The 14540-nt window shown below is 41.0% G+C and overlaps 2 protein-coding genes across 2 annotated transcripts in view; one reads left to right on the top strand and one right to left on the bottom strand.

Moving 5' to 3' along the window:
* The window catches only part of TEP1 (telomerase associated protein 1), a 148718-nt gene that overhangs the window by 4285 nt on the left and 129893 nt on the right, over window positions 1-14540 (top strand). The gene's annotated exons all lie outside the window — the stretch shown is intronic.
* LOC130278098 (olfactory receptor 11L1-like) lies at window positions 9521-10575 on the bottom strand. The gene has a single exon (XM_056528588.1). It carries the CDS (start codon window positions 10573-10575, stop codon window positions 9640-9642), a length of 936 nt encoding a protein of 311 aa, XP_056384563.1. The 3' UTR covers window positions 9521-9639.

Raw genomic sequence — 14540 nt, 5'->3', positions numbered from 1 at the left:
ATTGATTTGAATACCCCATAAAGCATGACATTTAAGAAGTTTATTAACCCTTTAGGTGTTTTACAGAAATTAGAGCATCTGTAGGTGAAAAAAATCATTTTTATTTGAAGATTTTCCATCTTAATCCAAAGTTTTTTTTTTCTGTTGATAGAAAAATGCAATTCAATATTTATTTCCCTGTTTCTGATGTATTTAGAAATATCCCATATGTGGCCCTTGTGCGATACGTGACTGATATGGCCTCAGATATGAAGAAGCATTGTGTGGATTCTGGGGCATAATATCATAGTATCATAATATCATATTTTGTTGTTATCATATCAAGTTGCAGAGGCCTTTGGGGTGCAAAAATATTTTTTCATTGGTACCATTCTAGGGCACATCTGCCACTTGTGATACAAATAAAATGAAAAATTATTCTGTAGTTGTTTTTTATTTATTGTTATGTAATTCCTTATGCAGTATAAATGATATGTTAACTTTACTCTGGAGGTTGCTTTGATTATGACAATACTAAATTTATACACTTTTATTTTATTACATGTATAGCATAAAATAAATATTTGTTAAAAAATCATCTTTGTACCACCATATTATGAGATGTAACTTTTTTTTTTTTACCGATACAATTGTGTGAGGACTAGGAAAAACACCCTTTCATCGCCCTTAAAGGGGTATTCCAGGCAAAAACTTTTTTATATATATATCAACTGGCTCCAGAAAGTTAAACAGATTTGTAAATTACTTCTATTAAAAAATCTTAAAGGACAACTGCAGCACAATATACACTTATCCCCTATCTACTAGATAGGGGATAAGTGTTTGATCGCGGGGGATCCGACCGCTGGGACCCCCCTCGATCTCCCTAACGGGTGCCGCCAATAGCGCTCATAGCGTCTACCTAGAGGTCGACGGTGACGCCCCGTCTCCTCCCCGTCCCAATACAGTTCTATGGGGGAGACGGGGAGGCAGGAACACTGCCTCCCCGCCTCTCCCATAGAGATGTATGGAGGATGCGTGGCGGCTGCAACGTCATGCTGCGGCTGGCACGCCCCCTGCACGGGAGAGCCACGGCATAGCCGCGACCCCGTACAGGAGATCACAGGGGGTCCCAGCGGTCGGACCCCCCGCGATCAAACACCGATAAGTGTTAATTACGCTGCAGATGTCCTTTAATCCTTTCAATAGTTATTAGCTTCTGAAGTTTTCTGTCTAACTGCTCAATGATGATGTCACGTCCCGGGAGCTGTGCATGATGGGAGAATATCCCCATAGGAACGTGAGTCATCAGAAAGCAGTTAGACAGAAAAAAACAACTCAACTTCAGAAGCTAATAACTATTGCAAGGATTAAGATTTTTTAATGAAAGTAATTTACAAATCTGTTTAACTTTCCGGAGCCAGTTGATATATAAAAAAAGTTTTGGCCTGGAATACCCCTTTAATCCTGCCTCAATTTCACAATCTACATGTAAAAAAAAAAAAAAAAAAAAAATATATACACACACACAAACATTTAGATATATATTTTTTCACATTTTTATTCCCCCCGACCCATTTCATTTTTATACATTTGTCACTTTTATATAACTAATCACAACTGTACTGCACTGTATTATGCTAATGTCAGTGTTACACTGACAGGCATAGTATTGCAGATCAGCCTCTTCCTCAGGCCTCCGCTTACTATGGCAACCTTAGGCGCCCCGCAATCATTTTGCAGGGAGCCGATGAGTAACAGAGGGAGGTCCAATGGGCTTTTCTGATGCGTCCCTCTCCTTCTCTGATTGCATCTGGGCATGAGGAGACACTGCTTCCTCCTCCTATTACTGTATGGGGCATAACTACTATATGGGGTTTAGAGGGGACCTATGTCACAACTTATGCCAATCCAATGGTGCTTCTGTCTATATAGATGCTGCAACTGTTGGATCAGACTCCTGTCTGAAAACAGGAGTGATAGAGGAGGGGGTTAGAGAGCAGCCTGCAGTGATTAGAGAGGGAGAGACCTAGCACAGCAGACTTAGGACAGAAGTAAATGCATGGTGAGTGAGGGCGGGCTCAGTAGTGCTTGCCTCAACACCTCCTCCCCCCCCCCCTCCTGAGCAGTGGATATCAGAATGAGTGAACAGCAGAACCAAGGGATTTGTGAACAAAACACAGAAGCCAGACACATAGAAAAAGACATGTAAAGCCTCTGCATGACCTAGTGAGTAAAATTATATAAGCATCTTTTTTTTTTAATGACAAGTATGCTTTAAAAAAAATTGGTGATTTATTTTTTTTTATTTTTTAATAATGTTACATCTACAGTCATGACCGTAAATGTTGGCACCCGTGAATTTTTTCTAGAACATGAAGTATTTCTCACAGAAAAGGATTGCAGTAACACATGTTTTGCTATACACATGTTTATTCCCTTTGTGTGTATTGGAACTAAACAAAAAAAGGAGGAAAAAAGCTAATGGGACATAATGTCACTCCAAAAATGGGCTGGACAAAATTATTGGCACCCTTAACATAATATTTGGTTGCACAACCTTTGGAAAAAATTACTGAAATCAGTCGCTTCCTATAACCATCAATAAGCTTCTTACACCTCTCAGCCGGAATGTTGGACCACTCTTCAAACTGCTCCAGGTCTCTTATTTTCTCTTTTATTTTCCCAACAGCAATTTTAAGATCTCTCCACAGGCGTTCAATGGGATTTAGCTCTGGACTCATTGCTGGCCACTTCAGAACTCTCCAGCGCTTTGTTGCCATCCATTTCTGGGTGCTTTTTGACCTATATTTGGGGTCATTGTCCTGCTGAAAGTCACAAGATCTCGGATGCAAACCCAGCTTTCTGACACTGGGCTGTACAATTTTTCTCTTCCGTCCACACCCAGGGAGATTATCTACAGTGCCATGGGTTGCAAACTTCTTGATAATGTTGCGCACTGTGGACAAAGGCAAATCTAGATCTCTGGAGATGGACTTGTAACCTTGAGATTGTTGACATTTTTCCACAATTTTGGTTCTCAAGTGCTCTGACACACTTCTTTTTCTGTTGTCCATGCTTACCGTGGCACACACAGACACACAATGCAAAGACTAAGTGAACTTCTCTCCTTTTTATCTGCTTTCAGGTGTGATTTTTTTTTATATTGCCCACACCTGTTACTAGCCCCAGGTGAGTTTAAAGGAGAATCACTTGCTTGAAACAATCTTATTTCTCCACAATTTTGAAAGGGTGCCAATAATTCTGTCCAGACCATTTTTGGAGTTTGGTGTGACATTTATGTCCAATTTGCTTTTTTTTTCCCTCCCTTTTTTGGTTTAGTTACAATACACACAAAGGGAATAAAAATTTGTATAGCAAAATGGGTTACTGCTATCCTTTTCTATGAGAAATACTTCATTTTCTTGAAACATTTCAGGGGTGCCAACATTTATGGCCATGATTGTATATTTTAAAATAGTTATGAAATCTTGCAGTTTCTATTCTGTACACTAGGCCTAAAACTAAGTTGAGACTTCCTGTTCTGTACAGATCATCTCCTAGTAAAGCCTAGGAGCACAGTGAAAAGTGAAACCACAACAAAGCTCAACATCCCCCTGCCTATAAAATGACCTCTGAAAAGGTCACAGAGAATGCCCAGTAGCATCTGCAACTCATGTAAGTGGGACAGGTCCTGTTCTTTGTTGTCTATGGTACATAGGTCCTGCAGTAAAACATATCACTTAATGCTGAGGCAAGATGTCTACCCCCATAATAATTTGCATAAAATTAAAAAAATGTAAAATGACAGAAAATTGAAACAGATTAGAAAAAAAGAACATCTGGCTTTATTCAGTAAAAATCTGATACACTCCCCTAAATTATGAGGTGTAACAGTTTTTTTTTTCTTTGCTCTGGATTGTCGCTTTCTAAGGGCCGATTGATGTTTTACCACATTCATGATGATTTTCCTGTATTTCTTTGTTTACAAAATTTGAGCCTAAATTAGTGGTTCCCAATCTTTTTTTGGCCGAGTACCCCTTGGCAGGCATTTCTGAAAATGGTTATTCCCCCTATGTTAATATCATTTATAATTAATATTGTTTCTGTTATTTTACATTTATATGTTTTTCTTTACTCAATATCCTCTAGCCAGGCCCCGTTCTCCTCTCCCTATCTCCCCAAGCCCCTGACTCATGGGTGACGTCTTCTCTGAGTCGTTCACTTTTACTTTTCTTCACTATTTGGCCTAGACCACTGTTAAGATTTCTCCTTGCTCCTTTCTCCAGCACAGTGCCCACCTCTTTCCAAACTCCCCATGTGTATTGCCCCACACAGTAATAGTGGCTGCTTTGTGCTCCAAAATATTGTAGGTCTCCACACTGCTCCATGTAGTTGCTTCTGCCCCATGCCTCTGCTTCTATGCTTCTCTGGTTTGGGGGCCTATTGCTATGACCCATAACAGTAAGTCCCTGGTCTGGAAGAACAGTGGAGCACCGAAGCTGATGCCGTTAGCATCCAGAGCATGTGATCAATGTTGCCAGACTTAATCAGATAGTTTATGACAAGTGATCACCCTGTGTAATATGGCTCTAAGTCAGCTTCAAAATGACTTATCATGCATCAGTATTGCATAAAAAAGTATTGTTTCTTTGAATGTATCAGTGAAACTGTTTCCAAAGTTAACATGCAAAATCCTCACAATCAAGGGAGCAGGAAACTAAGTACCTGTTCTTTTTTGGCACACCAGCTTCATTTATATGATAATACCTTGAATCACTTTTTGGCACAAGAGTCACTGCAGTTTAGGCACAACAATTTAATTCCCCCCATTGTGGGTTTGCAGCTTACCTGTAATAATCAATCATTCCCATTCTTCAGGTGGGGTGAGCCACATTCCCCTCTAGGCATTAGAGTTGCAGATGCTGTTGACAGCGGCATCTAAATGCTTGTTAAAGCTATCATTGGTAATGCAGTGAGTCAGATCCCGGCAGCCGGAGCACTTTCCTGATCCTCCGTCACTGCTGGGACTCTTCTATTGGTAGAGCCTGCCTGTGATGCTTAGTGCACACTATGGAGGTTTCAACGCGGATTTGGATCCCACCAAAAGAATGAACATGTTCATTCTTTAGATAAAATCCAGCTCTGAAAAACCCATTAGTCTTTTATTGCAGACACTTTGGTGTGAAATAAACAATGATTACAAGCGGCGCTGATTCTTGAGGAAATTCTTGCTGAAATTCTTCAGTGTGCATGAGCCAACAGGAATCCTAATCCAGATGGATGAGGGAGTTGTTACATGTGTTATACCTAAGGAGTCTTACAAGCTCTCAGGCCCTTTTCAAAACATTTCACCTTTTCCATACTTTGGGCAGAGAAAAACTGCATTTCTATTGATCAGATCTGCAGAATGGATACAGGTAAAGGTACGCCCTGCGGATTTCCAGTCACCGCCACTCGACGGGCAGTGATCAGAACAGGATGGCTGCTGAAATCATTCAACAGGCATCCAGGGACATTGGCGAGGGGGGTCCTGGGAACCTCCCCATATCGGCAATCGCTGGTCAATTCAGACTGGCGATTTGCAGTGTTTTCAGGTCTCGGATGACTGGAAAAGGAGGGTAATCAGTGGTGTATGACACACCACCAATCACCTTCCATACTGTACTGGGAGGTGGCAGTGATGCAACCCCCCAGGACAGCTGTGATTGGCCAGCTGCAGCGACCGGACCAATCACGGCACTGAGAGGCAGGGAGGGGGGGGGGGGGTTAATACATGCTGCCCCGCTCTGCCCACTCACACTTTGTGTGTTGGTGTGCAGAACGGAGCCCCGTGCTGCTATCTCCCCTATTGAGCCTGTAAAAAGTAAATTTAGTGCCATCCTCTGGCACGGTAGTGTATAGGGACAGTGTTAGATTAGGTAGGGAAAGCTTTAGGTGGTAAAAAACAAACAAACAAAAAAAGATATATATATTTATATATTTTTTTTCTGCAGCTGTGTGACCTGAACCCTACAGGGTTGCTGCGGTCTGCCCCAGCCTTCTTTTGGGCACAAATTATTATTATTTTTGCGCTAACTGTGTGGCCAGACCCTCTTCCCTATAAAAGAGCCGCCGACCACTGTTAAAAAATTGCACACCCACCGCTGATCAATTTAGCTTTTTGGGGGATTATAAGCGGCTTTTATTTTTTCACCTTTTAGCGGTTCATGCCACCAGCAGCAGACCCTGACCACTTTTATTTTGGGTTTAAAGTTTTTTTTTTTTTTTGGGGGGGGGGGGGGTCTGTGTCTGTGCCACCAGCCACTGTTTTGGGCTGAGTGGCCAGACCCCCCACTGACTTCCGCACCCCCTGCTGCCACCAATCGCTTACCAGTGCGCACACCACTGATTAGGTAAATGCCCTTTTTTTGGCGCAGGGCTTTTTGCGCTACAAGTCCGATTTTTTTATTTTTTTATTTAGACAACTTTCTTTTTCATTTTTTTGTCTAATTTTATTATATATATATATATATATATATATATATATATAATTTTTTTTTGTTTTTTTGTTAGGTGGTGGGTTAGGGCAGGTAGTCCAGCACCACACCACACACAGCACCCCCTTCCTCATTAGAGTAGGGAAATGGCCCGCAGGGCATTTTCAGCAGATGAGGTTTATGCCTTACTTGCCTCCGACACTGAAAGCACCAGTAAGGGCGACCCCACTTTTTTGTTATCTTCCTCATCCTCCTCATCATCTAGTGATGATGAGCCACCAAGGCAGCAGAGATGCCGCCATGCGGGACCGCAAACCTCCCTTGCTACTGACGCTGTTCCCGATGCTAGTACGATTGACTCTGGCACTTGTACTAGTTAGACCCCCCAGCCAAGTTTACTGGTGCCCCCTACTGGTGAACTTGTCTCGACTGAGCCAGCAGACTACGAGCCTATGATTCCTGAGTTTATTGGCGACTCAGGAATAAAGATTGACATTGTCGGGTTCACTGAAATAGACTTTTTTAGTTATTGTTTCAGTGACGACTTTGTCGATCTGATGGTGGAGCGGACGATCATGTATTCCCAACAGTTCGTCACCGGAAACCCGGGCTGCTTTTTGGCTAGGCCCAATGGCTGGTTCCTAGTCAATGCAGCCAAAATGAGGACGCTTTGGGGCCTCGTGCTGCATATGGGTTTAGTCGAAAAACCCAGTCTCAGGCAATACTGGAGTGGGGACATCCTCTACCAGACCCCCCTTTATAGTATGGCCATGTCACGTCTTTTCTGATTAGCGTAGTACTCTTTCCTTTTCTTCCACTTCCGACTCAGACCGCTATGACGACTTCTTCCAGCAAAAACGTAATCTCTTTGGCATCTGCAGGACAAGCATCTTAGACTTCACATTTTCCAGTGCTCTCCCCACCTCTACACAATCTCCCTATAAATTGGTCCCCAATTTGTAATAATGCCCGCACAGCAAAAGTGGGTAGGATAATAGGTCCCCCATTAAGTAGGTATATCCTCCACAGTAGGCAGGTAGTTCACCCACAGTTTTTACATTTATCATTGTTGCTTTGGTAAGCGAGTCCTGAATCTTTTTTTTTTATTTTTTTTTTTGTGCTTTAGTTTTGCTTATGTGTGGCATGTTTATCATACTATCAAAGGGGGTTGATAAATTTGGCTCACATAAGCAAAAAACAATAAATCACTTTAGAATACCATTTTTTTTAGCACACATAATCAAAAAACAATAAATAAATTCAGACCACCACCTCCTCTCCTCTGAGAGTTCTCTGCTCTAAAGTCACAGTTGTGAATATATATATATATATATATATATGTTTATATATTGCAGCTTTTTTTTAACCACTATTTTCCCCCTAAATGTACTAACCCATTTTTTTGTTTGTTTTTCTTATTATTATTTCAGATCAGAGTATGCAGTGGACTACTTTGGATTCGGTGGACTACATCAATGACCAGCGTTTTATTTGTTTAATGTTAATAAAATGGTTAACGAGGGCTTGTGGGGGAGTTTTTTTTTTATAAAAGTTTTTTTAATTGTGTTTTTTTTTATTTACTTTACAAGCTTAGTAGTGGAAGCCGTCTTATAGATGGAGTCCATTACTAAGATGGGGCTTAGCGTTAGCTACAAAAACAGCTAGTACCATCAGGCCAGTACCATCAGGCCCGGAGCATCAAAAATGGCGCTCCTGGGCCTAGGCGGTAACAGGCTGGGGAGGGCCAGTAACAATGGTCCTTGCCCCCCCCGGTAGTGTCAGGCTGTTGCTGCTTGCTTGGTTGGCTGAGAATGAAAATATGGGTAACCAAACACCATATTTGCATAAGTAATAAAAAAAGGTTCCCCCTATTTTTATTTCAGCCAGATACCAACCAAACAGAAACAGCCTGATGTTACCAGGGTGGGGGAGGACCTCCCCAGCATAAATAATGCCAGCCTGTTACAGCATAGGCCCCGGAGTGCCATTTTTGACACTCCAGGCCTGTTGGTACCAGCTCTTCCCGGCACCCCTGTGGCAGTGGGTACAGGTGTAATAGTTGGGGGTTAGTGCTAGCTGTTTTTGGTGCTAGGGCTAAGCCCCAGATTAGTAATGGACTCCATGTATAAGACAGTTTCCACTACTAAGCCTGTAAAGTAAATAAAAAAAAAAAAAACACAACACATTTAAAAAAAACTTTTATTCCAAAAAACACCCCCACAACCCCTCGTTAACCATTTCATTAATATAAAAAAAAATCGACGTAGTCCACTGAATCCGAAGTAGTCCACAGGATACAAGGATCTGAAATTAAAAGAAAAAAACACAAAAAACAGGTTAGTACATATATGGCGCTCTCCCCTTGGGAGAACGTCCATAAAGTTGGTGGAGCCTCTAGCAGTTGCTAAACTACAACCCCCATCATTGAATGATGGGAGTTGTAATTTAGCAACAGCGAGATTCCAGTTAAACAACAGCTGGAGGCTCGCTGTTGCTAACCTACTACACCCATGATGGGAGATGTAGTTTAGCAACAGCTGGAGGCACCATGTTCCAAAACTACAACACTCATGATGGGAGTTGTAGTTTAGCAACAGCTGGAGGCACCCTGGTGTAAAAATGCATGCTGTTGCAAGACTACAACTCCCAACATGCCCTTACAGTGAGGACATGCTGGAAGTTGTAGTTTTGTTGGCCCTGCTTGGGTGAGGCCTACTTTTAGTTACTCACCACTCCATTAAAGCATTAGTGTAATTTAAAACAACTTTTAACATGTTTCCCAGACATGTCAAAGGCTGAGATCACGTCAGATCTCACTCCTGAGTGTGCTTCATTCCCTGACTGGCTGATCCTTTCTTACTTCTATGCATAAAAAAGGTCAGGCTTAGTTGACAGCTGGGGAGTGAGGTGTGCGCTGCTGCGCAGGTCTCAGAAGTGAGAGCTCAACTTTTGACATGTCTTGGCAACATGTCAAAAGTTGCTTAAATGACACTTGTGCTTTAAATGTGTTTATAAAGGTGTTTATATAAATATTTATTTTTATCTACCTATTCTGTAGAAAATGGACAACAAAATCCTCATCATTGGGAAAATGCAGAAACTCTTCGGAATTCACTCCTGTGAAAATGCCACCAACTCATTTTAAGTTTCATAACATTTTTTTGTTCTATCATTGTGTTACTTATGTGCTGTTTTTTAATTTACCCAGAGCTTTCCACAGAGCAGTTTTAATTTCTTGGTTTCGTAGGCTGTAGATCATGGGGTTCAGAAGGGGAACTACAACTGAATAAAACACTGAGACCACTTTGTCAATTGGGGAAGAACTCTTTGCTTTAGGACGTATATACATGAAAATGACTGTGCTAAAAAATATGCCAACAACTGCTATATGAGAAGCACAAGTAGAAAATGCTTTTTGGCGACCAAGCGAAGATGGTATTCTCAAGATAGTAGTAACTACTGAAACATAAGACATAAAAGTAAAGAACATACAGCCAAGAATTATTGTCCATGCCACGGCAGAAAATATAATCTCATTCAGCCAGGTATCAGTGCAAGACAATTGTAACAAAGGACTGAAATCACAGAAGAAGTGGTCAATTGCATTTGGTCCACAGAAGACTAGCCGTGACATCATAGCAGCTGGTAAAGAGATTGATAGGGAACCAGCAATCCAAGATGTAGCAGCAAGCTTTCCACATGTGGACCTGCTCATGAGACTGGTGTATCTCAAAGGATAGGAAATGGCCAGAAACCGATCATAAGCCATTATCGCCAATAAGAAATGTTGTGTGGCTCCAAGAAAGAAGAGAAAATAAAATTGACAAATGCACCCAGGGGAGGATATAGTTTTATTTCCAGTCCCTAAATCTTTGAGCATCCTGGGAACAGTTACGGTAGTATACCACATTTCTAGGAAAGAAAAGTTTCCAATGAAGAAGTACATGGGTTTGTGAAGTGATCTCTGTGATGTCACCAGGGTGATGATGAGTAGATTGGACATCAAAGTCATGGAATAGATAAAGAGGAACAATATAAATAAAAATAATTGAGTATTACTGCCAAGAGAAAAACCCAGGAGAATAAAATGTGTCACAGAGCTTTGGTTAGTACTCATTTTGTCTATAAAGCATCTTGATGTAAAAATCCTGCAACACCAAAAATAACTCCAGAAGTAAGACAAATGATATATTTTAATATAAAATACTTCAAGCGAACCTGTACGATAATTTATGCCACCCTATCTAAGAGCAGACTATCGTAGAGGGAGAGAAACCGAACTCTGTGATGTATAAATCTATATGATTTGGAGCAAGATTTCAGAATAAAAAGCTAAGTCAATTCTGACAAAACTCCTAGAAGAGATAAGAGTCATGACTACCTCATGCACACATCGGATGATTGACTGCTTCTCCTGTATCAGTGTGTGTACACAGAAGGCTGGCAGTTAGTGGATGTGGCAATGTCAGCAGGACTCTTTATCCTAAGAGTCCTGTCAGGATTTACTCTGCTATTTACAAAAAAGTTCTCCCTTAAATCATATACATATATAGATCACAGGGCTCAGCTTTTCTCCCTCTATCATATCCTGCTATTCAGAAGGGTAAAATAAATTACTTGCCAGGTTTACGTAAACAATAACATTTAGCCTAATTCGCCTGAACCTTGTCAGTCTGTAAGAAAATAAGGTTCCCCCGAAATGTTACAAGGAGGCCATTTCTTTAAACACTGTATTCACAGATAAAAATGTAATAAGCTTTATTCCGCATTACAATGTGGGATACAATACAACACAGGGGAAAAAGTGATGCATTTCAAATGCACATAGCAAGTGCACATAGCACAAAAGTCAGAAAGCTAATACCTTATAAGGGTAAGGTCCCACGTACCACTTATGCAGCGTATTTCATGCTGCGTATTCTCAGATGATCATAGACACAGAGCTATCCAGGGCAGTCCTGCGTTTTCAGTGAAGACTGTAGGCAGAGCCACACGTTCTTCACTGAAAACAGTGTAAATAGACCTGGGAACTTCAAAGCATAGTGATTATATTACATACACTTTATGTAAGAAAGGAAGATGTTTTTATGTGAATGTATCTATTCCAGAAGAATTCTGTCCTCTAAATTTGTATTATCGTATAGCTAGGTCAATATGCTGGCTTTGCTTCATCTGGGGTAACATATCAGTTTTTGATCATATCACTACATATTCTGATCATGTCAGAGTGGCTTGTTGGCACCAGGGACGTAAACATAGGGGGTGCTGAGGGAGCAGTTGCCCAGGCCCCAAGGCACATCTTCCCCATAAGAGACTAGTAATAAAATTGGCACATGAGGCCATGTTGCAGATTTTTCATCCGTGCCCAGAAGCTAAAAGCTACGCCTCTGGTTGGCACACAGCACACAATATATTTCATTTGTACAATGTTATTATTAAAGAGGTTATACAGGAATATGAAAACAGAGCTAATTTCTAGAGATGAGCGAACTTACAGTAATTTGATTCGTCAAGAACTTCTCGGCTCAGCGTTTGCTGACTTTAGCCTGCATAAATTGGTTCAGCTTTCAGGTGCTCCGGTGGGCTGGAAAAGGTGGATACAGTCCTAGGAGAGAGTACTAGAAGAGAGTCTCCTAGGACTGTACCCACCTTTTCCAGCGTACCGGAGCACCTGAAAGCTGAACTAATTTATGCAGGCTAAAGTTTGTGACCAATCGAATTACTCTAAGTTCGCTCATCTCTACTAATTTCTTTCAAAAACCACTCCCACTCTGTCTCCATGTGTGGTTCTGCAGCTCAGTTTTATTGAAGAGAATGGAGCTAAGTTGAAATACCAAACCTGAAGACAGACGTGGAGCTGTTTTTGAAAGGAATTAGCTCTGTTTTTCAAATCCTGGATAACCCCTTTTAAGTTTTCCGTCTTCTCTATTTCTACATTTACAGAGCTATTTTGCACAATGCCACATTGTGATCCTTTCACTCCTGTTTTGTGAAAGTTGCTTCAAAAAGAGTGGGATTTGGGGCACAACTCCTTCCTGGAAGGAACTCACATTTCATAAACAACCATTAAAAAAGTTTTTTTAGGCGGCTGCTTGACACAGTTTTTTTAGGCTGCTGTGAATGATCACAGTTTTACATCTAGTTATCCTTGGCTCTACAATGAGAAAGAGAGGATGGAGTTAATTATTTTTAACTTCCACTGAACCTCACCTTTTTCTCAGGGGTCTCTCTATTATTTTGTAATTTCCAATTTAGAAATAAATTAAAGAGATTTTCCAATCCTTAAAAAAATGGCCAGGTAGCAGGGAAAGGCAAGACAAAAAAAAAACCTTATACTCACCCCTCTGCCTCCTGGTCCCATGCTGCTGCCTCTCTGGACTGCCTGGCAGAATTGCCCTGGTGACATCACCATACATTGTGCTCTCTAGTACCATTACCCTCTTAGTAGAAAAGGTGATGTACTCACCTTGTGTTCTGCTTTGGCACAATAACAATACAAAACATTTATAATTATATTCTCGCAGTCCGGAGCAGCCTACATCCAATACCAGGGTCCTAGAGAGGAGAGGTGAAGTAGTAGAGGACAAAAAATAGAATCCTAAGCAATCACTGAAGAATCAGATGCTCAGAATGGCTCTAACATGTGGATACCATTAACCATCAATGGACAAAGTTAAAGAAAATATTAAAGTATTTTATTGGGACTACTTATTTCAAGAGGTTGAACCCTCTCTTTGTCAGAACAAGGAGAGGGTTCAACCTCTTCGAAAAGCTTAGTTTAAAAAAATACTTAATTTTTTAAACTCTGTCTAAGCTGCTCTGTGCATCCAATTCTAAAATGATTCCTTAGGATTCTCTTCTCTGTCTTCTCTTTCCTTTAAGGGGTTTTGCCACAATGTACACTTATCATCTCTCCACAGGATAGTGTAAAAAGTGTCTGATTGGGGAGGTGGGGTTCAGCCACTAGGACTCCCCCTGAAATCTAACAAGCTCCAGTCTGAATGGAGCTACAATTCATATACTCGACAGCTGCTCCATATATTCTCTAAAGGAGAACTGAATATAGGCTAACCATATATTTGACTAGCTTCAGCAATCCCATAGAAAATGAATACAATAGCGCTCAAGTAAGTATACTGCTATTTCATTCAGGCAGGAGCCGTATGAGTCCCCAACATTGCTAGGGAAAGTCCTAGTGGTAAGGACCCACCTCCCTTCCCCCACCATCAGACACACCCTGGGGATAAGGGTCCATGATGGAAAATCCTTTAAGATGGTTTCACACATGGCATATTTCAAGGCATTTTTACTTGTGTGTTTTTGTAGCCAGAGGTTAGCTGGAAATAATATTTTTTGTGTTTTTTTTTTTTTTTTAAGATTAGAAGGTTTTTATTTTATAAATGATAAAACAAACAAAAGAAACACAGCAATAAATATGTTAAATACATGCGAATAAATGTCAAACCATGCTGTAAAAGCATAAAACGTGAGGCATAAAGAAACAATCAGTATTAGTGGGACATCAAAAATGTGTCACAGACATATGAATGAATGCCAAACAATGCTGTACAAGCAGAGAACATGAGGCACAAAGAAACAATCAGTATTAGCAGGACATCCTAGTGGAATAATCCAAGTGCAAATAAACAAGGAAAATGGGAAGAATGGAACAAAGCCAAATAAATCCAACAGAGCTAGACCAAGTTAAAGTAAAGAAGCAATCCAGAGCAGCAAAAAAGAAGGACCAAAAGACAAACACCGTATAAGACATGTCAAAGATAAGAGGGGGGCACAGGAAACAAAAGAAACCAAAGAAGGACCAGGGGAGAAGGGAGGGACAGCTCTATGGAGTAATAGGCGCAACGGGTGTAAGCAGAACCCGGTACCCAGGGGAGGACTGGAAGGTTAACCAGTCAAATCAAGTCTTGACATAACGCTCATACTCCGCAGGGGTTAGAGCAAGCAATTCTTCCATGCGTTGGGAAAGTACAATTTCCGCCAACCACTCACCAATAGTGGGGGGTTCAGTGGAACGCCACCTATGGGGAATGACAGTTTTTTCCGCCTGCAGCATGTGACTAA

The sequence above is a fragment of the Hyla sarda genome, chromosome 1, assembly GCF_029499605.1.
Source record: "Hyla sarda isolate aHylSar1 chromosome 1, aHylSar1.hap1, whole genome shotgun sequence".
Classification (NCBI taxonomy): Eukaryota; Metazoa; Chordata; class Amphibia; order Anura; family Hylidae; genus Hyla; species Hyla sarda.
Note: the sequence above shows the minus strand (reverse complement) of the source record. Positions and strands in the feature narration are given on the sequence as shown.